Genomic DNA, 24,773 nt, shown 5'->3' on the forward strand with positions numbered 1-24,773 from the left:
GAATCATTACTGTATAATCTAGATTATTGACTCTAGTGCAAGTGGGAGACTGAAGGAAATATGCCCTAGAGGCAATAATAAAGTTATTATTTATTTCCTTATATCATGATAAATGTTTATTATTCATGCTAGAATTGTATTAATCGGAAACATAATACATGTGTGAATACATAGACAAACAGAGTGTCACTAGTAAGCCTCTACTAGACTAGCTCGTTAATCAAAGATGGTTATGTTTCCTAACCATGGACAAAGAGTTTTTATTTGATTGACGGGATCACATCATTAGGTGAATGATCTGATTGACATGACCCATTCCATTAGCTTAGCACCCGATCGTTTAGTATGTTGCTATTGCTTTCTTCATGACTTATACATGTTCCTATGACTATGAGATTATGCAACTCCCGTTTACTGGAGGAACACTTTGTGTGCTACCAAACGTCACAACGTAACTGGGTGATTATAAAGGTGCTCTACAGGTGTCTCCAAAGGTACATGTTGGGTTGGCGTATTTCGAGATTAGGATTTGTCACTCCGATTGTCGGAGAGGTATCTCTAGGCCCTCTCGGTAATGCACATCACATAAGCCTTGCAAGCATTGCAACTAATGAGTTAGTTGTGAGATGATGTATTACGGAACGAGTAAAGAGACTTGCCGGTAACGAGATTAAACTAGGTATTGAGATACCGACGATCGAATCTCGGGCAAGTAACATACCGATGACAAAGGGAACAACGTATGTTGTTATGCAGTCTGACCGATAAAAGATCTTCGTAGAATATGTAGGAGCCAATATGAGCATCCAGGTTCCGCTATTGGTTATTGACCGGAGACATGTCTCGGTCATGTCTACATTATTCTCGAACCCGTAGGGTCCGCACGCTTAAGGTTTCGATGACAGTTATATTATGAGTTTATGCATTTTGATGTACCGAAGTTTGTTCGGAGTCCCGGATGTGATCACGGACATGACGAGGAGTCTCGAAATGGTCGAGACATAAAGATTGATATATTGGAAGCCTATATTTGGATATCGGAAGTGTTCCGGGTGAAATTGGGATTTTACCGGAGTACCGGGAGGTTACCGGAACCCCCCGGGAGGTATATAGGCCTTAGTGGGCCTTAGTGGAAGAGAGGAGAGGTGGCCAAGGCTGGGCCGCGCGCCCCTCCCCCCCCCCTAGTCCGAATAGGACAAGGAGAGGGGGCCGGCGCCCCCCTTCCTTCTCTCTCTCCTCTTTCCCCTCCTCCCAAATCCTATTCCAACTAGGAAAGGGGGGGAATCCTACTCCCGGAGGGAGTAGGACTCCTCCTGGCGCGCCCTCTCCTGGCCGGCCGCACCCCCCTTTGATCCTTTATATACGGAGGCAGGGAGCACCCCTAGAGACACAAGTTGATCCACGTGATCATATTCTTAGCCGTGTGCGGTGCCCCCTTCCACCATAGTCCTCGATAATATTGTAGCGATGCTTAGGCGAAGCCCTGCGACGGTAGTACATCAAAATCGTCACCACGCCGTCGTGCTGACGGAACTCTTCCCCGACACTTTGCTGGATCGGAGTCCGGGGATCGTCATCGAGCTGAACGTGTGCTAGAACTCGGAGGTGTCGTAGTTTCGGTGCTTGATCGGTCGGGCCGTGAAGACGTACGACTACATCAACCACGTTGAGCTAACGCTTCCGTTGTCGATCTACAAGGGTACGTAGATTACACTCTCCCCTCTCGTTGCTATGCATCACCATGATCTTGCGTGTGCGTAGGAATTTTTTTGAAATTACTACGTTACCCAACAAGATATACATGGCCGGCTGGTCTCACCTCGAGGTCGGAGGGGGTCGGTGACGGGGACAACGGCGGGGATGATGGAGGGGCTCTTTGATTTCTGCAAAAACAAAATATAAACAGAAACATTATTATCGTCATCTTAGGATTTAGTGAAACCTGATAAGTTATCAACTAATCAAATGCATACGCCTTGCATAGTGCTCTCCAATTTGAGCATTCAAAATAGGAGTAGTTCTCCAATTTGAGCATTCAATAAGCAAAACAAAATCATAAAATAAAATAGTATTCAAATTAGCATGCACTTAATAAGCAAAACTAAATCATCTCTTGTGTCTGTACATCGTCGAATATGATCACTAATACATCTCGAATAGTTCATACATATAACATCACTAATACAGCTAAAACCCTAGCGAACGACGGGTATCAGCGCGGGTGGTGGACACCCAAAGAGAAGGAATCATCACAGGATCATAATTCCAGTGAGATCCCTAAAGAACCTGCCAGGTATTGGAAAACCTGCCCACCAACACAACCATGTAGCGACGGACGTGCTCGTCCTCCTCGCTGACACGGTGACGTACCACCTCCGTGGGGTCCTCAAGGCTCCGCACTGTCACTGGCCCACGCGACTGCCACCAAAGAAGGTTCGGGTCAACGACGGGCTGGCTCCTCACCAAGTTGCGCCTCACGGAAGGTAGCACCTCCCAGTACCAGCCCGGTGGAGCCCAGTCTCGGACATGGCCCCTCTGATCAAGCAGGCCTCCTCCGCCGAGTCGACGACGAGGATGCGGGATAGGCATCGTCGACGTCGATGCGAGAATAATTGCTTTAACTAAAAAAATAACAACAAATGTGACATGTTAAACATGGTTTGATCATAACTAGGGTTCATATTACATTATTCTAAGATTAAACACCTAAAATACCTAAATTATATTAACTACACCTAATTAAAAACCTACATTTTGAACATGTCGATCATAACTAGCTAGGGTTCATACTACAATATTCTAAAATTAAACACCAAAGATTAAACACCTAAGATCATAACCTACTACATTATTCTAAGATTTAACCTAAAATTTTCAACTAGCTAGGATTCAAAATTAACTAGGAAGGAGGAGTACCTCTCACTGGAGGACGGCCGGCGCGGGGGGAGGGGGACGGCCGGCGGGGGAGGAGGGCCGGCGCGGGAGGGCGGCCGGCTGGGGAGGAGGCCGACGCGGGGGAGGGTGGCCGGCAGGGGAGGAGAGCCGGTGCGGGCGAGGGCGGCCGGCGGGAGAAGAGCGGCACGGGGAACGGCGGCGGCGACGGCGCGCAGCGGAGGCACGCGAGTGAGAGTGTGTGAGGGGGAGAGTAAGGTCGAGTGCGGGCCGGAGTGTGGATAAGGTGCGTGTAGTAGTAGCACTTGTATGTAGAAAGCGCTACTGCTACGTACAATAGCAGTAGCGCTTTCTACATACAAGCGCTATTAGTATGCCTAGCCTACCGGCAATGGTCTGACAATTGTAGCGGTAGCGCGTTTTATGTATACAGCGTACTGGTAAGTGCGTAGTAGCAGCCCTTTCTAGGGCTAAGCGCTACTGATAAATAATAGCGGCGATGCCTTTTAAAAAACACTACTAGTAAGTTTTTGTGTATAGGCATTTTTGAAGTAGTGTCAGTTTCGCTCGGGCATCTCAAATCTTGCATAGGAAGAGCAACATAATGAACGGGCTGATTCATACCGGGAGTGCATTGGGAATCGATGATGACCATAATACTCTCTCTATTCCGTGATGTAGTGCATGTAAAGATTTTTTTTAAGACATACTTTGCAAAATTTGATCAAATTTATAGAGAAAAATATCTCATATTTGATAATTTGCAGGCCTCCTACTATCGGACGCGGCAACGATGGCGCGAGGACGTTTATTCCTTTCTGAAGGCATTATTGCGGAAGAAGTTGACTTAGTTATGTTTTTTCATATTTTATAATGGTTCAACCGTGGTTGACTTTGTTATATGCTCTGCTAAATAACTAATAAAAATGGTTATATGCATCACGGTGATACAAAGGCCGGGCGTTTCAGCCTCCTTTAAAAAAAGATACATACTTTATATTATATATGTTTGGTATTGTAGATATAGATAATTTATTTCTAAATTTAATCAAAGTTTGTGAAGTTTGACTTAAAAAAAGCTATGTGCACTCATTAGGGAACAGAGGGAGTAGATGGAAACCTAAGATGACTAAGCACGTTGTGCTAAAGATGCATCCTTAGGCAGATTGCCTAATTGTCCATTCATCAACGTATCATGTCAGAAGACTATGTGCACAAAATAACAGAGAACCACTCAGCAAACACAAATTAACTCGATTTATCCTCGCCATTACCACCACTAAAGACTAGCCGACGCGTCGGATGACCATCCATTGTATCAAAAACACATAGCACCACAGACTCACTGATGTCGACTACTTTTGCCACGATAGGAGGAATCACGAGATACTTATTTATGTGTGTAAGTGTGTCACCAGCTCACCACCTTCTTTCCTTCAAAATCAATTTTGCTCTCCTAAAAACTACTCTATCTCCGATCCAAAATATGTGTTGTGGTTTGAACTAAAACCACTACACTTATTTACATTAGAGGTAGAAAAAGTTACTAGGGCTTCATACAATAATTCTCAAGTACACCAAAACCTGACGCGAGAACCATGATGCAAATCATATCACAAAACCTGGTCCAAAACACTTGGACTATAACCTTGTTTTCTCTCCATCAGCCTTCAACAAAATTCATCATTGGAGGCCGCCCAACACCTACTAGGTGCCAGGTGGGCCATAGAATTGACTAATTGTAAGAGCATGGTTAATAATAGAGGATCCAGCTGGCTCTATAGCCATGTTCATGTCATCTACTATTATAGTCTTTATAAAGCCAAGACCATATAATAGGATAGCTATAGGTTGGCTGTTGGGTTGGATTTAACTATTAATATTTGCATGCTGGGATTGGGGAAAGACAGAGCGTCAGTTTATAGCTAGCAGCTCGGGTTGCAAGCCAGCTATTGTGCCTCGTATCTTGCGTATAAGTGCCGGCTCTGCTCTCTCTCCTAATTTCTTTCTCTTACACCTAGGATTTTTACGACATAGCAAGTTTTAAGCTGGTCATAGTGGGGAGTAACTTAGACTAGTGTCATATGTATGACACTTGTCTAAGTTACTACCTTCATGATGCAAAGTAACATAATAATAGTATCATAGATGGCTTCATTTATTAGCTCGTAGACTCATCTTGTCTTGAAAAGCGTTATGTTACAATAACATATTATGTTATCATCTCTAATTAATTACTTGCCACATAAGCAGAATTTTCTCAAAGTGCACTATATTACTACTCCCTCCTTTACCAATTTATAAGGCTCATATCTAGAATCCCACCAACCAAGGTAAGTGTCTATTGGCTGAGATGAATTGAGCTTACGTGAAAAGTGTCCAATTAGCATACTGGTATTAAATCTCAGCGTGTTCAATTGCCAATGCAATTAACTACAGCACCCCAAGCCCGCATGCGCCCCATTCTCTCTCTTATCCAGATGGCGCATGCACTGGTCAATCTTCGTTTTTTTTTATCTCGTTTTAATGTCCAGTTTGCTGCATGCATGCAGCTGATGGAAGAAAGGAGCAACGACTTGGCTCCGTGATTAAATTTTTTTTTGAAAATAGTACCTGGGAATTAAATGCAACGCAACAACCGAAAAGACCTCAGCGCTTTAACCAAGCTACTCTCAAAACAAGCCTTATAAAACGGAAATCTGAAGACTTTGAGTTGAGCCTTGTAAACTGGTAAGGAGGGAGTAGCTAAGAGGGTGTTTGTTTTCAGGGATTTTTTTGTATAGGGACTAAAAAAAGTCCCTATTAGAGACTTTTTTATCAAACCGGAGGGATTTTTTAGGGACTAAACTAGGCATTTGGAACTAAATGAAGAAGACTCTCAAGGAGAGTCTTTTTTGAGACTTTTTGGGACTTTTCCAACAATACCCCTCCATGCATTCAATGGCCCGCCACCCCATGGTTTTGTTTGATTGTTATTTTTCTATATACTAGGGACAACATGGTCATTTAATAACCTCTAGGAAGGGATTAGAGACTTTTCAGTCTCTGAAAACAAACAGGGAGGGACTTTTTAGGGACTAAAGACTTTTTAGTTGGGACTATAAAAAGTCCTAGGACTTATGAACCAAACAGGGCCTAAGTTACTCCCACTATGACTTGTCTTGGAAAGCATTATGTTACAGTAACATATTATGTTATCACCTCTCATTAATTACTTGCCACATAAGCAGAATTTTTTTAAAGTGCGCACTTCAAGAAAATTATGTTTATGTGGCAAGTAATTAATGAAAGGTGGTAACATAATATGTTATTGTAACATAACGCTTTCCAAGACAAGATGAGTCTACGAGCTAATAAATGAAGTCATCTATGATACTACTATTATGTTACTTTGTACTAGTCTAAGTTACTCCCCACTATGATCACCCTTATAGCTTGTTGAGTAGAATTTATTATACTTGCTCTATTCATGCAAACATATTACAAAGAGACGAGAAAACAGCCAGCGAGTGGCGGACAGATTGGCCAGCGCGCGGCCGGTCTCGCTTCATCATATGGCTGCGGTGTAGCCACCAGCAGATCGGACGGTTCGCGCGCGGGGTAAAATGGAGCCACGCGGGCTAGGCCGCCACCTCCAGATTTATGCATGGCTCCGCTTGTCTTCATTCAGCTTGCGCTTATTCCCGGAGAAAAGATCGTTTTCGCAGAGGATCTCGTATTATTACTCGATATTATTCCCCCAGATAAATGGCTCTGTCGGTGTAAATAGCTCCTCACGTCGGACAAATCTCCCGTTATTATTACTCGATAGACGCGTGTAACAGTGATGGATGGAGAGGAGTGTATGCCTATCTAACTGTGATCAAGTGATCACCAAATGCCCAAATCACAAATATTTTCCGACGAGACGGAGCGTTTTATTCCGGGACACGAGTGTGATGGATACGCGGGGATAATATATAGGCTGGCCGGGCGCCGGGACAAAACATGAGTACACGACGAGCCCGGCCAATCCCGGCCTTGGACTTGCTTACCACGACGACCAAATTAATACGGACGCCGTACATTACCAGTACGTACGGTATGAGTTGGATGTCGATCGCGACGTTGGCTTCGGCGTGGCGGCGTACGATGCCATGAAGCATTTTTGTCCGAGCAAGCTGAAGCCGCGCAATGCGACGGGCCGACGTCAATGACAGAATGACTGATGATTGTAATTGTTTCTTTTTATTCTCCCAGATGTAAATCGAGTTAATATCTTCTCTCTCTTTCTTTTCAGAAAAAATCGAGTTAATATCTGTGCCGAGCCTTCTGGTTAAAAAGGACAGTTTTGCTAAAGCACATCTAGATGTGCCATAAGTATTGCACATCTAAGTCATATGTCATTGATCTTACATTAAGATTCGTATGAATATTTTCTTTCTTTTTTTTTTATGCTTGATTCACTCACTTAGATGTGCAATGACTAGAGCACATCTAGATGTGCCCTAAACACACCCTAAAAAGAAGACCGTTTTGCTAAAGCACATCTAGATGTGTCATAAGTATTGCACATCTAAGTCCTATGTCATTTATCATGCATCGAGATTTATGTGGATATTTCTCTTTTTTTCTTTATGTTTGATTCATTCACTTAGATTTGCAATAATTAGAGCACATCTAGATGTGCCCTAGACACACCCAGAAACTTGCATCTCTGTCTCAGGCGGCAGATCAAGGTATTATAATCTCCAAATTAAGGCCGAATTGCAAAAACATTCTTTTTTTTGCGGGGAAAAAACGTCCTATATTAAGAGACAAAGGTAGTATATGTACAAACACGTCAATCCCGGACATGCAAATGGTTTGTGCCTGCACCCAAATACAAGGTCATTTGGCAGGAAAAGGTTTCTTATTATTTTCGTTAAAACAAGGAATGGATCATGGATGCATGTATGCGAGACGCTTGACCATGCTGAAAATAACAAATCCGATATTGCTTCTAGTAACATTCATCTCCTCTCTATATAATGCAGGCAGGATCTGTTATTAAATCAAACAAATCCAAGTGTCACTATCTTTGCAACTACTAGATTACCTTGCCACCTAAACTAAAGTACATCAGGTCAAAGAAACCTGAACAACAATGACAATTGATAAAATTAAAAGTTACATCAAGGTCATAGGCTCTCGCTCCATGCTTTGGCATATCGACATTCGCATGTACTTCGGGTGGAGAAACTGCGAAAGAGTAATCCCTCATAACCTAGACTAATCCCTCCACCATAATAGATGAGAACCTATGATCATTGAACGCATTGCGTCGAGGACACAATACTCTTGCCGGGCAAAATGGCACAACCTTACTTCATCGATGTATTGTCAGGTAAAAATTGTAAGAGAAGAACAAGTAACGAAAACAAACTTTATACCATTGTCGTCTTCACCACCATTTAGATATACCAAATGACTGACAACCATCTGCTAAATCAAGGGCAGATAATCCATGTGACCAAAAAACCACAGACTACGCGGTGTTGGCTATGATGTCGGGATGAGGTTAAGTAGGACACTTATTTCGTTCGATGTAATCTCCAAATTCAATCTGTGTGCCACAAAATGTATGTTTTCAAACATGATTTACATAATCTGGTCACATCAGAGTTATTTAGATCAACCAAACACATTAGAATTATTTATCTGGTTCTCTAAAACCCGGCATGAAAGAGAGAACATGTCACAAAACCTGGTACTCATCCTATAACTTTGTCTTTTTTGACCCCCGCAAAAAAAACTGTCTTTTTTGAAACACAACACGGAAGTAGGCGCTCTCATACACGTACATTCACTCTTATGAATGCGCGCACATACACACACACACATACACACGTCGTACCCCGTCAAGCATCTCTGAAAGACTGAGCACGTAGGTCTTGAGATTGATGAAGTCTTCACATGCGCCTCACTATCCACGGGCACATTGCTTACCACCGAAAAATAAATTCAGAATAGCGTTTCGAAAAAATAAATTCAGAATAGTGAGAACAAACATAACAAGTCTAAGGCTTAAACCCAAACGGACAGGTCCCAACACAAGGTCTGAGCTAGACTTAGTTTACTAGTATAACTTTGTCTTCTCTCCTGCGGCCATCAACATAATTCATCACTGGGCCGGTCGCCCAGCACCTACCAGCTGGGGTCATCTAATTAATTTGAGCAGATTGTACGATACGATCTCATAGTGTAGAAAGATTGCACATGCGTACATTCCGATTACGCATAAAAAATACATGGAAAATGGCACAACCACCATACATATAGCAATTGAATGCTCCTGGCTACCCGCGTCAGCGTCACTACATTCATACTAGTAGCTCAATAATTGGTAATCGCAAATGATAATCGGAGAGCCGGAGAGGGACGCCGATCGGTCTTGCATTCCTAGCTCCCAGCGGTGCCTACCTAGCTACTCCTATCTTGGATGCATGCATGATTCGAGCGAGGAAAAAGCGTCCAGCAAGTAGCCGACAGATAGATCGGTTGGCGCCGGCCGGGCTTGCTCCATGATCCCATGGCCGCGGTGGAGCACTCTCCGGTCTCCGCCGGGTAGGTCATATCCGACGGTGCAAAAATCTCCTGACGAGAGCCGGAGAGGAGTGTGTATCCATCTAACCGATCGAGTAATCATCAAATGATCGAGGCGACAATCCCCGACGAGACGGAGAGCATATTTGTTGACGGGGATCCAGAATGGACACGACGGAGTGTGATGGATGTCGCTGGGGTGGCCGCCGGGACCAACCATGGTCGTCAGCCTTGGCCTGCACACCTCGCATGCGCGCTGTCTCGCCTTCCGTCGTCGACTCCGCGTTCATTTATCGAGAGACAGCGCCACTGATCGACGCCAACGCAATCACGCAAGTCCCGGCCGGATCGAATCATTGTACGTTGGTGCAACCATTTTATTCCACACTTCCGGTTCTCCATGACCATCGCAAATAAACCCTTTCAGGTTTCGAAAAGCTCATACAGAATGCATATATATCACATACCAGTACATTATTTTTTGAGGAATATCACATAATATATTACAACATTTGATGTGCACTGATCTCACTGATCAAGTTCCACATAATTAAAACGGGCTGTTCATACTACTCATACTACTAATCATTAGCTCATACTGTACTTATATACGACTCGCGATCGTGTTGACGCTGATACCATTTTCTAATGCGTAACTGATCAGTAGATAATCCTACTTGGCCCGGGGAGGTTAGCCTGGTCATTTTAGTACGGCACAGTACTGTGGTTGCACGCACCGGTGCGCCATATATATCTACGTACAGAATACTTATCAATGCGCGAGCTACCCAGCTAGCTGTGCCCTGTACGCAAGCTGAACAATCCACCTCACACGATCCCGCAGCGCCGCCATGTCGGGCGAGCTCTCCACGCGCTCGTCGCCCTCGTTCGCCGCCTCGCCCTCCGGCGCCGACGACGCGCGGTCAGCAGGAGGAGATGACAGCCTCGGAGAGTCGACGCCGCTGCGGGTCGAGGCCGAGGGCAGCAGGTCCGGCGGCAGTGGCAGCACGGGCGTGAAGCTCCGGCGGCGGTGGCAGCGGCGGCGGCAGCAGCTGGGGCTGGGGCAGTGGCGCGTCGGGGACACGTGGGCGCTGGACCCGCGCGCGCGGTGGGTGCGGGAGTGGAACCGGGCCTACCTGCTGGCCTGCGCGGCGGGGCTCATGGTGGACCCGCTCTTCCTGTACGCGGTGTCGGTGAGCGGCCCGCTGATGTGCGTCTTCCTCGACGGCTGGCTCGCCGCCGCGGTCACCGCGCTCCGCTGCATGGTGGACGCCCTGCACGCGTGGAACTTCCTCACGCAGCTCCGCGTCGCGCGCGCTGCGGCCATGGCGGTTGCGCGGAGCCGGCGCGGGATCGCGGACGAGGAGCAGGCCGCGGTGGACCAGACGGAGGTCGACGCCGCGGCCGCGCGGAGCCTGCCGGCGTACGCCAGGTCGAGGAAAGGGATGGCGCTCGACTTCTTCGTCATCCTCCCCGTGATGCAGGTGCGTGCCCCTTCCGTGTCCTCCCCTGAGCCATCTCTACGATGAACTTCAGCTGGATTTCTTGAAAACCTGCTGGACGATCAAAGATGCAAACATTGATGCAATGGATTTTACATTACACGGCGTTGCACCTCCATTTTTGCATTCTTGGTTTGTTTTTTCCTAGCACCACCCTTCAATTTGTTTTGATTAGGGCATGCACAATGGTTGATAAGATAGTTTTATCTTAAGTTTTACATATAAATTAGAGATGACAAAAAAATATGCCTATAATGAATCATCTCTTAGTCCTATCTTCAATAATTAGTTATTGCTAAAAGTATGGTGAGACAAATTATGCTAAGAGATCATCTCTTGTCTTCTCTTAAATAAGATAAGACAATCCTTCTCTTATGATTTCTCTTTCCTCCACTCATCATTTATCCTATATGGCACTCTTAATATAAAATCATTGTACATGCCCTTATTATCTAATGTACTTCATTCATTTTGCTCAGTAACCCGTAGGCAAATTCAGTTAACCACAGTCGAGCATACTACACTATTTTGATCAGTAAGAAAACCGTGGATAACATTTTCCTTCAAGAAAACAAATGTCCCGCGAACTACTGTACCGTGCAGTGACACGCCACCTTATCTCCACACCTCAGCACGGTACGGTATGCACAGAAGGGGAATATTCGCACATAAACCGGAAAGTTGTTCAACAGGCGATCAAGTGCCGTCCCTGTCAGTGTCAGCTGATCGGCTCGTAACACACATACGTCCAAGCGGTCCGCACAGGGCCACGGCTTGGAGCTTCCGTGGCTGCATCGTCGCCTTGTTCGTCCACCGTACGTACGTATGTGCACGTACCGACCCGTCGCATTATATCTGCCAGAATAAGGACATGCATGGCAATAGCATGGCATGCGCTGGGCCCTGTACCAGCTCCTGTCGTGTGTTCAGACTCCAATCGACCGCCATCCCCATGCCCATGCTCAAGCTTAGCACGGTATGAACATGTAAAAGCAACTCCAACAGGCGGATTCAAAGGGACGGTGTTTTTCCTCGTTTTTTATTCGTTTGGATCGGCCGCTCGCCCACCGTCCATTTTTTTTAGTTTTGGGTCGTCAGTGCGTCCAACAGGTCGACCCATTTCATGACCGCATGCGTTTTAGATCATGTCATCGCCCTGTTTTTAGCGCTTCAGCGCACGGGAAAGGTTCGCGCGCACGCCGCGGCCGGCGCTCGTTATAAAGAAGGCGTTCCCTCCACACTCTGTCCGCCGCCCACTCTCGCCGCCTCTGCGCCACCATGTCGATCCGCCGCCTGGGCGCTTCGGATTTTCGCGGAGTCCGCGAGCGCCGCTCCGGCGCCTTCTCCTTCGAGATCTGGTTTCGCGAGAAACGTCTCATCCTCGGCACCTTCGACACCGCAGAGGAGGCGGCCCGCGCGCACGACGCGGCGGCGATGTGGCGCCTCCTGAGGCCTCGTCGGGATATGAATTTTCCCAACGTGTCGAGCCAACGGTCGCAGGATCTGACACCTCTCCCGCAGCTTTTCACCGACGAGGATCGTCGTGTCCACCGGAGGCGGCATCGTCGCCTCGCCATCGCGGAGAAGGACGTGGAAGCCTTGCCGGTGTGGCGCGGAGGCTTCCCGCAGGACATCGTCGACGAGCGCCAGTTGTACAAGCAAAGGAGGTTGGAGAGGGACGGGGGGAGGAGGGAGCGAGCCGCCTATCGGGAGGACAAGAGTTTGCGGAAGCAGGCAGCTCAATTGAAACTGGAGCTACGAGAAACGGCGGGTTGGGACTTTGAAGACGAGGCGTATGCTGACGCCTACATTCAGACGTCGGAGGAGGACATTACCGAGTCGGAGTCAGAAAGCGACGAGTAGTGGTCTTTTCTTTTATCTGTGTACGCTAGAACTATCTATGTATCCATTTTTATCTGAAAAAATGGCCAGCGGCGTCGGTGACGTAGCAGGCGGGCGAGGGTGTGAATCCAATGTGCCACCGACCAGCGGCTCGGTGAGGAAAGAGTGCGAGCGCGCGCGTGTCCGTCTTGTGTCCGCGCCGACGCAAATCAGACTTAAAAATGGACCGAAAATGGGTCGGCAGACGGATGAAAGCGGACGCGCGTCCGTTTGGGTCGACGCGTTGGGTCGGCTTTTTTGTCCGCGCCGACCCAAACGGACGGCCGCGGACGAAATGGATCGCCCCATTGGAGTTGCTCTTAGGGCTACATAGAACAGACAGACAGAGATATGCACGTACATAGGGCATTGGCGCCGCCTGTTTTCGTCTGTCCAAATTCCAAGCGAGGCCAGCCTTCCGGCGCCGTCCTCCGGTGGCTCTCTTCTCCTCCGCCGATGACTGAGAGGTGGTAAGGACGGTCATCGGATCCATCGCATGCAAGTCGGGTAGTTTTAGGGCCTCTTTGATTCGCAGGATTGTCAAAATGAAGGAATAGGAAAAATGCAGGAATAGGATGGCATGTCTCGTAATATTCTATAGGATTTGAAAGAATGTTTGATAGCGCAGGAAAAACAAAAAAAATTTACAAAGAGGTTTGAGTGCATGGAAATTTCCCTCCAAAATGTAGTATAAGGGCTTCTCTGATTCAAAGGAATCTCAAAGGAATTTTGGAGAATTCTAATCCTTAGAAAATTTTCATATCTTGGTTGTTTGATTCATAGAATTGTAAACCATGGGAATTTTTTCATAGGATTCAATTGCACTAGATTTCATAGGAAACATCCCATCCACTCAAACCTATTTGAAAGAATTCTGCGTTTTCTCTATGCACAATCAAACACTCGTACAATCCTGTAGGATTCAAGACGACATTCCACTCTAATCCTATATTTTTCTTATTCCGTGTTTTGGGAATCCTACGAATCAAAGAGGCCCTAAATGGATCCTATGGAAAAATTCCTAAGAATGCCAATCCTACGAATCAAATGAGCATCACGGGAAAAATTCCTAAGGGTTCAAATCCTTTAAAAATCCTATACAATTCCTTTGAATCAAAGGAGCCCTTAGGTTTTAGGACCCTAATAGGTTATGTTTTGGATCGTTCGACGTCTTGACTTAGGTGGCGATGATGGTTGAACTGAATAAAGATGCCCAAATCCTTCCACAACAAAACGACCAACTCTATGATTGGCGGTGGATTTAGGAACTAGCCTATTCAAGCCAGGATTTCGTGGCAGCGGTGGCGGCATCCCTATGGCGGACTTGTATACTCGTGCTCCGTTGTTGCGATCACATCTGCTCCAATGCCAGCGTGGAGCTTGGGAGGTAGTCGATGAACGGTTGCAGATAGTGGTCCGCATCAACGGCATCTGGAAGACGGACCATGTGCTGGGTTCATAGTTGGTGGCTGGCAGGTATTTGTTTCCTCCTTCGGCATCTTAGTCATGTGGAGATGTCAGATCTGAAGTTCGATGGTGTGTTCGAGGTGCTGCCTCGGCCAAATTCGTTCAATGGCAATGGCTTCATCTCTTGGTAAGTTACTTTGGAGATCCGCAAAGTTACATGCCAACGATGAAGCTACATCAAGCTTGGGTGAAGAGGTTGTTGGGGAACGTTGCAGAAAACAAAAATTTTCCTACGGTTTCACCAAGATCCATCTAGGAGTTCATCTAGCAACGAGTGATCGGATTGCATCTACATACCTTTGTAGATCGCGCGCGGAAGCGTTCAAAGAACGGGGATGAGGAAGGCGTACTCGACGTGATCCAAATCACCGGAGATCCTAGCGCCGAACGGACGGCACCTCCGCGTTCAACACACGTACGGTCAGCGTAACGTCTCCTCCTTCTTGATCCAGCAAGGGGGAAGGAGAGGTTGAGGAAGATGGCTCCAACAGCAGCACGACGGCGTGGTGGTGGTGGAGCTGCAGTACTCCGACAGGGCTTCGCCAAGCTCTATGGAGGAGGAGGAGGTGTTGGAGAGGGAGAGGGAGGCGCCAGGGCTTAGGTGTGGCTGCCCTCCCTTCCCCCCACTATATATAGGGTCAAGGGAGAGGGGGGCGCAGTCTTGGCCCTTCCTCCAAGGAAGGGTGCGGCCAGGGACGAGTCCATCCTCCCCAAGACACCTAGGAGGTGCCTTCCCCCTTTAGGACTTCCTTTCCCTTATCTCTTGACGCATGGGCCTCTTAGGGCTGGTGCCCTTGGCCCATATAGGCCAAGGCACACACCCCTACAGCCTATGTGGCCCCCTCAGGGCAGGTGGACCCCCTTGGTGGACCCCTGGACCCCTTTCGGCACTCCCGGTACAATACTGATAATGCGCGAAACTTTTCCGGCGACCAAAACAAGACTTCCCATATATAATTCTTTACCTCCGGACCATTCTGGAACTCCTCGTGACGTCCGGGATCTCATCCGGGACTCCGAACAACATTCGGGTTACTGCATATACATATCCCTACAACCCTAGCGTCACCGAACCTTAAGTGTGTAGACCCTACGGGTTCAGGAGACATGTAGACATGACCGAGATCGCTCTCCGGTCAATAACCAACAGCGGGATCTGGATACCCATGTTGGCTCCCACATGCTCCTCAATGATCTCATCGGATAAACCACGATGTTGAGTATTCAAGCAACCCCGTATACAATTCCCTTCGTTAATCGGTATGTTACTTGCCCGAGATTCGATCGTCGGTATCCCAATACCTCGTTCAATCTCGTTATCGGCAAGTCACTTTACTCGTACCGTAATGCATGATCCCGTGACCAGACACTTGGTAACTTTGAGCCCATTATGATGATGCATTACCGAGTGGGCCCAGTGATACCTCTCCGTCATACGGAGTGACAAATCCCAGTCTTGATCCGTGTCAACCCAACAAACACTTTCGGAGATACCCGTAGTATACCTTTATAGTCACCCAGTTACGTTGTGACGTTTGGTACACCCAAAGCACTCCTACGGTATCCGGGAGTTACACGATCTCATGGTCTAAGGAAAGGATACTTGACATTGGAAAACTCTAGCAAACGAACTATACGATCTTGTGCTATGTTTAGGATTGGGTCTTGTCCATCACATCATTCTCCTAATGATGTGATCTCGTTATCAATGACATCCAATGTCCATAGTCAGGAAACCATGACTATCTGTTAATCAACGAGCTAGTCAACTAGAGGCTTACTAGCGACATGTTGGTGTCTAAGTATTCACACATGTATTACGATTTCCGGATAACACAATTATAGCATGAATAAAAGACAATTATCATGAACAAGGAAATATAATAATAATCCTTTTATTATTGCCTCTAGGGCATATTTCCAACAGTCTCCCACTTGCACTAGAGTCAATAATCTAGTTACATTGTGATGAATCGAACACCCATGGAATTCTGGTGTTGATCATGTTTTGCCCTAGGGAGAGGTTTAGTCAATGGATCTGCTACATTCAGGTCCGTATGTACTTTACAAATATCTATGTCTCCATCTTGAACATTTTCACGAATGGAGTTGAAGCGACGCTTGATGTGCCTTGTCTTTTTGTGAAACCTGGGCTCCTTGGCAAGAGCAATAGCTCCAGTGTTGTCACAGAAGAGCTTGATCGGCCCCGACGCATTGGGTATGACTCCTAGGTCGGTGATGAACTCCTTCACCCAAATTGCTTCATGCGCTGCCTCCGAGGCTGCCATGTACTCCGCTTCACATGTAGATCCCGCCACGACGCTCTGCTTGCAACCGCACCAGCTTACTGCCCCACCATTCAAAATATACACGTATCCGGTTTGTGACTTAGAGTCATCCAGATCTGTGTCGAAGGTAGCGTCGACGTAACCTTTTACGACGAGCTCTTCGTCACCTCCATAAACGAGAAACATTTCCTTAGTCCTTTTCAGGTACTTCAGGATATTCTTGACCGCTATCCAGTGTTCCATGCCGGGATTACTTTGGTACCTTCCTACCAAACTTACGGCAAGGTTTACATCAGGTCTGGTACACAGCATGGCATACATAATAGAACTTATGGCTGAGGCATAGGGAATGACACTCATCTCTTCTATATCTTCTGCCGTGGTCGGACATTGAGCCGAGCTCAATTTCACACCTTGTAACACAGACAAGAACCCCTTCTTAGACTGATCCATATTGAATTTCTTCAATATCTTATCAAGGTATGTGCTTTGTGAAAGACCTATGAGGCGTCTTGATCTATCTCTATAGATCTTGATGCCTAATATATATGCAGCTTCTCCAAGGTCCTTCATTGAAAAACTCTTATTCAAGTAGGCCTTAATGTTGTCCAAGAGTTCTATATCATTTCCCATCAAAAGTATGTCATCCACATATAATATGAGAAATGCTACAGAGCTCCCACTCACTTTCTTGTAAACGCAGGCTTCTCCATAAGTCTGTGTAAACCCAAACACTTTGATCATCTCATCAAAGCGAATATTCCAACTCCGAGATGCTTGCACCAGCCCATAAATCGAGCGTTGGAGCTTGCACACCTTGTCAGCATTCTTAGGATCGACAAAACCTTCCGGCTGCATCATATACAATTCTTCCTTAAGGAAACCATTAAGGAATGCCGTTTTGACGTCCATTTGCCATATTTCATAATCATAGAATGCGGCAATTGCTAACATGATTCGGACGGACTTTAGCTTCGCTACTGGTGAGAAAGTCTCATCGTAGTCAACCCCTTGAACTTGTCGATAACCCTTAGCGACAAGCCGAGCTTTATAGATGGTCACATTACCATCCGCGTCTGTCTTCTTCTTAAAGATCCATTTATTTTCTATGGCTCGCCGCTCTACGGGCAAGTCAGTCAAAGTCCATACTTCGTTTTCATACATGGATCCTATCTCGGATTTCATGGCTTCCAGCCATTTGTCGGAATCCGGGCCCGCCATCGCTTCTTCATAGTTCGAAGATTCACCGTTGTCTAACAACATGATTTCCAAGACAGGGTTGCCGTACCACTCTGGTGCGGAACGTGTCCTTGTGGACCTTCGAATTTCAGTAGGAGCTTGATCAGAAGTATCTTGATCATCATCATTAACTTCCTCTCTAGTTGGTGCAGGCACCTCAGGAACATTTTCTTGAACTGCGCCATTTTCCGGTTCAAGAGGTAATACTTCATCAAGTTCTACTTTCCTCCCACTTACTTCTTTCGAGAGAAACTCCTTCTCTAGAAAGGATCCGTTCTTGGCAACAAAGATCTTACCTTTGAATCTGAGGTAGAAGGTATACCCAATAGTTTCTTTAGGGTATCCTATGAAGACGCATTTTTCCGACTTGGGTTCGAGCTTTTCAGGTTGAAGTTTCTTGACATAAGCATCGCATCCCCAAACTTTTAGAAACGACAGCTTAGATTTCTTCCCAAACCATAATTCATACGTTGTCGTCTCAACGGATTTTGATGGAGCCCTATTTAAAGTGAATGCGGCAGTCTCTAAAGCATAGCCCCAAAAAGATAGCGGTAAATTGGTAAGAGACATCATAGATCGCACCAAGTGACATAATATGCAAAAGAAAATTATTTTTTTGCATGGATCTTAATGTAAAATCAAAAAGAATATAGTACCGACTGAGATTTAACAAGACTGTGCTTTAATTCGGTTGCTGTAGCGAAATGGACGGTGCATGATCCATGTTTATTTGAAAAAAAAAGACGCATGATCAATGTTTCGCGCGCGTAACTGAGTTTCATTTTGCAGGTGGTGGTCTGGGTGGCGGCGCCGGCGATGATCCGCGCGGGGTCGACGACGGCGGTGATGACGGTGCTGCTGGTGGCGTTCCTGCTGGAGTACCTGCCCAAGATCTACCACTCCGTCTCCTTCCTCCGGCGGACGCAGGACAAGTCCGGCCACATCTTCGGCACCATCTGGTGGGGCATCGTGCTCAACCTCATGGCCTACTTTGTCGCCGCCCACGTCAGTCCTCTCCGTCACCATGTCCATCCGCATGCACGGATGATCATCAAGTTGCTAATGTGCATTGCGTTTACGTGCAGGCGGTGGGCGCGTGCTGGTACCTGCTCGGGGTGCAGAGGGCCACCAAGTGCCTCAAGGAGCAGTGCTCCATCTCCGGGCCGCCGGGGTGCGCGTCGGGGCCGCTGGCGTGCCCCAGCCCTCTCTACTACGGCGGCGCCGGCACCGCGGCGTCCGTCGCCGGCGACAGGCTCGCCTGGGCCACGGACGCCACGGCCAGGAGCATGTGCCTCGTCAGCGGCGACAAGTACCAGTTCGGCGCCTACAAGTGGACCGTGATGCTGGTGGCCAACACGAGCCGGCTGGAGAAGATGCTGCTGCCCATCTTCTGGGGCCTCATGACGCTGAGCACGTTCGGGAACCTGGAGAGCACGACGGAGTGGCTGGAGATCGTGTTCAACATCGTGACCATCACGGGGGGGCTCATCCTGGTCACCATGCTCATCGGCAACATCAAGGTGTTCCTGAACGCCACCACGTCCAAGAAGCAGGCCATGCACACGCGGCTGCGGAGCCTGGAGTGGTGGATGAAGCGCAAGGAGCTGCCGCAGAGCTACCGGCACCGAGTGCGGCAGTTCGAGCGGCAGCGGTGGGCGGCCACCCGCGGCGTGGACGAGTGCCAGATCGTGCGCGACCTCCCCGAGGCCCTCCGCCGCGACATCAAGTACCACCTCTGCCTCGACCTCGTCCGCCAGGTGCCCCTCTTCCAGCACATGGACGACCTCGTCCTCGAGAACATGTGCGACCGCGTCCGCTCCCTCATCTACCCCAAGGGCGAGACCGTAAGTAGTTCATCAGAGCTCCGACAAATCAATCAATGGCTATGATGTGATGGTGTTGGTGTTAATTTTTGGTGTTTGGATGCATGCATGCAGATCGTGCGGGAGGGAGACCCGGTGCAGCGGATGGTGTTCATCGTGCGGGGGCACCTGGAGTGCAGGCAGGAGCTGCGGAACGGGGCGACGAGCTGCTGCATGCTGGGGCCGGGCAACTTCACGGGGGACGAGCTGCTGTCGTGGTGCCTGCGGCGGCCGTTCGTGGGGCGGCTGCCGGCGTCGTCGGCGACGCTGGTGACGCTGGAGAGCACGGAGGTGTTCGGGCTGGAGGCGGCGGACGTCAAGTACGTGACGCAGCACTTCCGCTACACCTTCACCAACGAGCGGGTGCGGCGGAGCGCGCGCTACTACTCGCCGGGGTGGCGCACCTGGGCCGCCGTCGCCGTGCAGCTGGCGTGGCGCCGCTACAAGCACCGCAAGACGCTCGAGTCGCTCTCCTTCATCCGCCCGCGCCGCCCGCTGTCGCGCTGCTCCTCGCTCGGCGAGGAGAAGCTCCGGCTCTACACCGCCATCCTCGCCTCGCCCAAGCCCAACCAGGACGACGACTTCTCCTTCTAGCTCTGGCATTAGCATTCCCGCCGTCGTGAGTCAGAGCAGAGGTTGGTTCTAGCACAGGACGCGGATGCTCTGCCTGCTGGCTGCTGCTCGGAACTGGCTTTGTTTGTACAGAGAAGAGGAGAAGTGAGCTTCAGCTACGAGTCCCGAATGGAATGAACGAAAAGCGGTGGATATTGTGTGTGTTTGCAGAATATGGCGATACGAATTGTGAATCTTACCGTACATACGTCGAAAGTGTTCTTATAGACTAGTTTATGAAGCAAATATCCTATCACATGTTAATACCTGCAGTAAACATTGCAGCATCGGAGTCGTTGTAGTATAGTGGTAAGTATTCCCGCCTGTCACGCGGGTGACCCGGGTTCGATCCCCGGCAACGGCGTATTTTTTTTTGAATTTTACTTGTACATGATGCTCGATTACTGGACTAGGGTTTGTACATCGAGGCCTACTTCCTATTTCGTCCATTTTTAGATTTTCCCCTTTGTTTCTTTTTTTTTGAAAGCAAAAATAGGCGATTTTTCATTCTTTCCAAATTCGTGCAGTTTTAAATCTCCCCCAATTGTTTCTTTCTTTTTTTGAAAGGAAAAATAGGCGTTTCTTTCCAATTGCTTTCCAACAAGCATTTCTTTCCTCTTTTTTTGAGAATGTGTTTCTATCCTATTTTGAAACGAATGCGAACTTTTTTTTTTGATTCTACTGCTTAGAGCCGGTTTCGGATTGGACAGAGTCGATAAAAGGCGGCGCAACATGGCCTAGTTCGAAGCCAACACGTTCTATTCTCATCTTGCTCCGGCGAGAACAAACTCCACCTCCACCTCCACCTACAAGCTCCGTCACGCTGCTGTCAATCGGCCGATCGAGAAACCCGGCCATGGTTGACGACGGCGTTGATCGATCGATGGACGAGATGGTTTCGTTGACAATGAAGCAGCCCGGCGACTCCACCGACACGACTGTCCGGCCTCAAAGCTGCGTTCTCGCGCTCCCGTCGCCCCCGGCTTTGGCGGGAGACAAGGAGGAAGAAGAGCCGGTTCTTGGGGGCGGAGATCAGGCCGATGACGGCGAGGAGGACGAGGAGTCTTACGACAGCGATGACAGCTATGACGAGGATGAGAGTGACGACGAGGTCGAGGTGCCGATCAAGATTGACTCGCGCGTAGCAGCCGCGGCGAGCGGCGTCTGGGCCGGCCCGCCGCTACTGCGGGGGCAGTACGTGCCCGACGGCCGGTCCCTTGAGCCAACACTACAGTTTGCCTCCTCGGGGAACACGGCCGGCTTCTTGGGCGTCGCCGTCGTGGTGCCGCCCCCGGCTGATCGCCCGGCCGCCAGCCAAGAACAAGGAGGAGGCAAGGACAAGGAGATCTTGGTGCTCTACCGCTACACCGAGTTTGAGGCGGCACCCGACCTCGACGGCGTGGAGGTGTCCAAGAAAACGATGCTGCACTATCTCCGTTTCGTCGTCCCGCCGGCCGGTGACGTGGCGGGCTCGCTCCAGTGGGCTTGGTCGTCTCTGGCGTCGCTGATATACCCCGCCCGCCACAACAACAAGCTCCAGGAACTCTGGTCCGAGCTGGTCACGAACATGGCCGTGGGCATCTCGCCGGGGACCACGCGTCTCGAGGTGATAGCTGACGTCGGTATCCTCCGGCTCGAGGACTACAGGTATTGGTGCATGTATGCGGTGACGGACGCGCTGTTAGGTTTAATCTTGATTGTATCCGCATTTTAGTTTGCTTTCTTTCTGCATGTAGCTAGAGTATGTAGTAGTTTGTCTGTGCGGAGGTACGTGCGATGCGTACGAGTAGGATGTTTCAGTTCTGAGAGCATGCATGGAGAAAGTCCAAGCTGTGGCGTGAAGCTAGCTTGCCGTGTGAGACGGTGATGCATGAAGTTCTGAAGGGAACGACCTGGACAAGTTGGAGCTGATGGATAGGAGTCTGTTGAGGCCTTGAGAAGAGGTCCGTAGTAGTAGATGTGGTCAATTCTTGTTAGCTGCATGTGTGTGTTAGTGGCCTGGGTTAGTGCGTGCATGCGCTAGTTTGTTGGTGGTGTTAGTGGGCAAGTGTGCCCAGGCTGTGCGTGCGTGCGTGCGTGGTACTTAAGTGTGGTAGAGCATGTTTATTTCAATACAAGTGAATAGAGAGAAGAAAAAGAGCTTCGGTTGTGTGAAACAGCAGCTCACCAAACTTCTTGTGTTCCTGTGTTTCTTCCTTGAGTTGTGAGAGACAGCAGCTAGAGGAAGAAGAAGAGGGGTTGAGAGATTCAGCCCCATCATTTGGTATCAGAGCTAGGTGATGACGAAGGCGATGCCGCGTGACTCTTCAGCGAGTGGAGCGTTGGTGCCGAGCGACTCGGCGGCGACGGCGGCTGCCGCGACAGCGGCGACAACGGCGGCGGGGAAGCTCCCATTCCCGCTGCTCACGAGGACGAACTACGCGGCATGGGCGATGAGGATGAAGTACCTCTTGCGCGCCAACGGCGCGTGGGGTGCCGTTGATCGCGAGGCATCATCGGAGGTCGACAAGGGCAAGGAGAAGATGGCCATGACGATCATCTCCCAGTCCATCGACGACTCGACGCTGCTGCGAGTTGCGGAGAAGGAGACCGCAGCCGAGTTGTGGGCGGCGCTACGCTCCATGCATGTGGGCGTCGAGCGCGTCCGAGAGGCGAGGGTTCAATCCTTGCGCTCGGAATTTGATGGCCTCAAGATGGGTGATGCGGAGTTCGTGGATGATTTCGCGGCGAGGTTCACGACGCTCGTGGGGCGCATCCGTGAGCTTGGTGATGCGATGGAGGAGAAGTACGTCGTGAAGAAGCTGCTCCGAGCCGTCTCCAACAAATTCATCCACGTCGCGTCATCGATTGCATTGTTCGGCGACACCAACAAGATGGCCACGGAGGAGGCCATTGGTTCACTCAAGGCGCACGAGGAGCTCGTCAAGGGGCGGGAGACGACACGTGAAGAAGAGCAGCTCCTCATGGTGAGAGGGCATGACTCATCGCGAGGACGTGGCCGTGGTGGCCGTGGCCGTGGCCGTGGACATGGCCGTGGTGGAGGGCGCAGAGACAAGAGCGAGGTACAGTGCTATAACTGTGATGACTTTGGGCATTTTGCTTGGGAGTGTCCGGAGAAGAAGAAGGACAACAAGGAGAAGGCACTACTCGGCGTCGAGGACGAGCCGGCTCTTCTCTGAATGCTACGTCACGAGTGAAGAATCAAGATTAAGGAGGAGAATGTTAGGTTTAATCTTGATTGTATCCGCATTTTAGTTTGCTTTCTTTCTGCATGTAGCTAGAGTATATAGTAGTTTGTCTGTGCGGAGGTACGTGCGATGCGTACGAGTAGGATGTTTCAGTTCTAAGAGCATGCATGGAGAAAGTCCAAGCTGTGGCGTGAAGCTAGCTTGCCGTGTGAGACGGTGATGCATGAAGTTCTGAAGGGAACGACCTGCACAAGTTGGAGCTGATGGATAGGAGTCTGTTGAGGCCTTAAGAAGAGGTCCGTAGTAGTAGATGTGGTCAATTCTTGTTAGCTGCATGTGTGTGTTAGTGGCCTGGGTTAGTGCGTGCATGCGCTAGTTTGTTGGTGGTGTTAGTGGGCAAGTGTGCCCAGGCTGTGCGTGCGTGCGTGCGTGGTACTTAAGTGTGGTAGAGCATGTTTATTTGAACACAAGTGAATAGAGAAAAGAAAAAGAGCTTCGGTTGTGTGAACAGCAGCTCACCAAACTTCTTGTGTTCCTGTGTTTCTTCTTTGAGTTGTGAGAGACAGCAGCTAGAGGAAGAAGAAGAGGGGTTGAGAGATTCAGCCCCATCACGCGCTACGGGGCATATAAGCGGAGCCATGGCCCGGGTACGACGTTGACATGGAGCTGCGCCTGCCAGAGCCGGTGCACGTGCAGTGCGCGGACGAAGATGAAGCCGCCGCCATCGACTGCGAGCGGCCGACGAAGCGGAGGAAGATCGTCACGGAGGAGGGCGCCGCGCAGAAGTGCCCCGTCTGCTTGGAGCCGCTGGAGAGCGACGCCGCCGCGTGGCCCGGGTGCTCCTCGCCCCACGTCTTCCATGGCGCGTGCCTTGAGGGGACGCTCAAGGAGAGCGAGAAGTGCCCCATCTGCAGGCGCAGGCCGTCGGCTCAGGATGAAGAAGTCAGGGCTGAAGCCTAGAGCATTCTTCTGCGGTGATGATGCATGAGTGCATTGCAGTACACACAAATAAAAAGAAGTAGTTCTCAACTCGGTCACATAATATAAGATGCGTTTTGACATTACGCTTGTTTTTGTAATGGAGCATCGTGTCCAAATGTTGTACCCGTCACCCGACTTTACAACGCACTACCTCAGTTTCAAAATAATCGAAGTTTTGAGTTTGTCCGAAGTCAAACTTGTTTATGGTTGACCAAATCTGTAAGCAACACCCAATTAGTCTCATGAGATTATCTGTGAATGTTTTTGGCCATCATGGCCAGCTATGTTGAAATAAAC

At 49.0% G+C, this 24,773-nt stretch overlaps 3 protein-coding genes and 1 non-coding gene across 4 annotated transcripts; all 4 read left to right on the forward strand.

Annotated features, from left to right (window-relative positions):
• Positions 1-10,212: 10,212 nt before the first annotated feature.
• Positions 10,213-20,756, forward strand: LOC125523400 (cyclic nucleotide-gated ion channel 4). The gene is made up of 4 exons (XM_087527439.1): positions 10,213-10,940; positions 18,623-18,838; positions 18,919-19,677; positions 19,771-20,756. The coding sequence occupies exons 1-4, from the start codon at positions 10,308-10,310 to the stop codon at positions 20,287-20,289; spliced, it is 2,127 nt and encodes a 708-aa protein (XP_087383565.1). The 5' UTR covers positions 10,213-10,307; the 3' UTR covers positions 20,290-20,756.
• On the forward strand, positions 20,600-20,671 carry TRNAD-GUC (transfer RNA aspartic acid (anticodon GUC)). Its single transcript has one exon. It is a non-coding gene; the product is annotated as a tRNA-Asp (tRNA).
• Positions 20,757-20,890: 134 nt separating the features above from the next.
• On the forward strand, positions 20,891-22,597 carry LOC147992046 (uncharacterized). The gene has a single exon (XM_087527441.1). It carries the CDS (start codon positions 21,164-21,166, stop codon positions 22,019-22,021), a length of 858 nt encoding a protein of 285 aa, XP_087383567.1. The 5' UTR covers positions 20,891-21,163; the 3' UTR covers positions 22,022-22,597.
• Positions 22,598-22,739: 142 nt separating this feature from the next.
• LOC147992047 (uncharacterized) lies at positions 22,740-23,940 on the forward strand. Its single transcript, XM_087527447.1, is given in 2 exon segments — positions 22,740-23,264; positions 23,267-23,940. Coding segments are annotated over 2 exon segments (642 nt in total). The 3' UTR covers positions 23,384-23,940.
• The last annotated feature ends 833 nt before the right edge of the window (positions 23,941-24,773 follow it).

This window comes from Triticum urartu, chromosome 1A (assembly GCF_056163025.1).
Source record: "Triticum urartu cultivar PI428250 chromosome 1A, HENAU_Tu73, whole genome shotgun sequence".
NCBI classification, from domain to species: domain Eukaryota; kingdom Viridiplantae; phylum Streptophyta; class Magnoliopsida; order Poales; family Poaceae; genus Triticum; species Triticum urartu.

What these genes read in the sequence shown, in the direction of transcription:
- LOC147992046 (XM_087527441.1), top strand. Translation starts at nt 21,164, where the DNA reads ATGGTTGACGACGGCGTTGATCGATCGATGGACGAGATGGTTTCGTTG.
- LOC125523400 (XM_087527439.1), top strand. Translation starts at nt 10,308, where the DNA reads ATGTCGGGCGAGCTCTCCACGCGCTCGTCGCCCTCGTTCGCCGCCTCG. An exon ending in CCTACTTTGTCGCCGCCCAC is followed by an intron (nt 18,839 to 18,918) that starts GTCAGTCCTCTC and finishes GTTTACGTGCAG; the next exon opens with GCGGTGGGCGCGTGCTGGTA. An exon ending in TCTACCCCAAGGGCGAGACC is followed by an intron (nt 19,678 to 19,770) that starts GTAAGTAGTTCA and finishes GCATGCATGCAG; the next exon opens with ATCGTGCGGGAGGGAGACCC.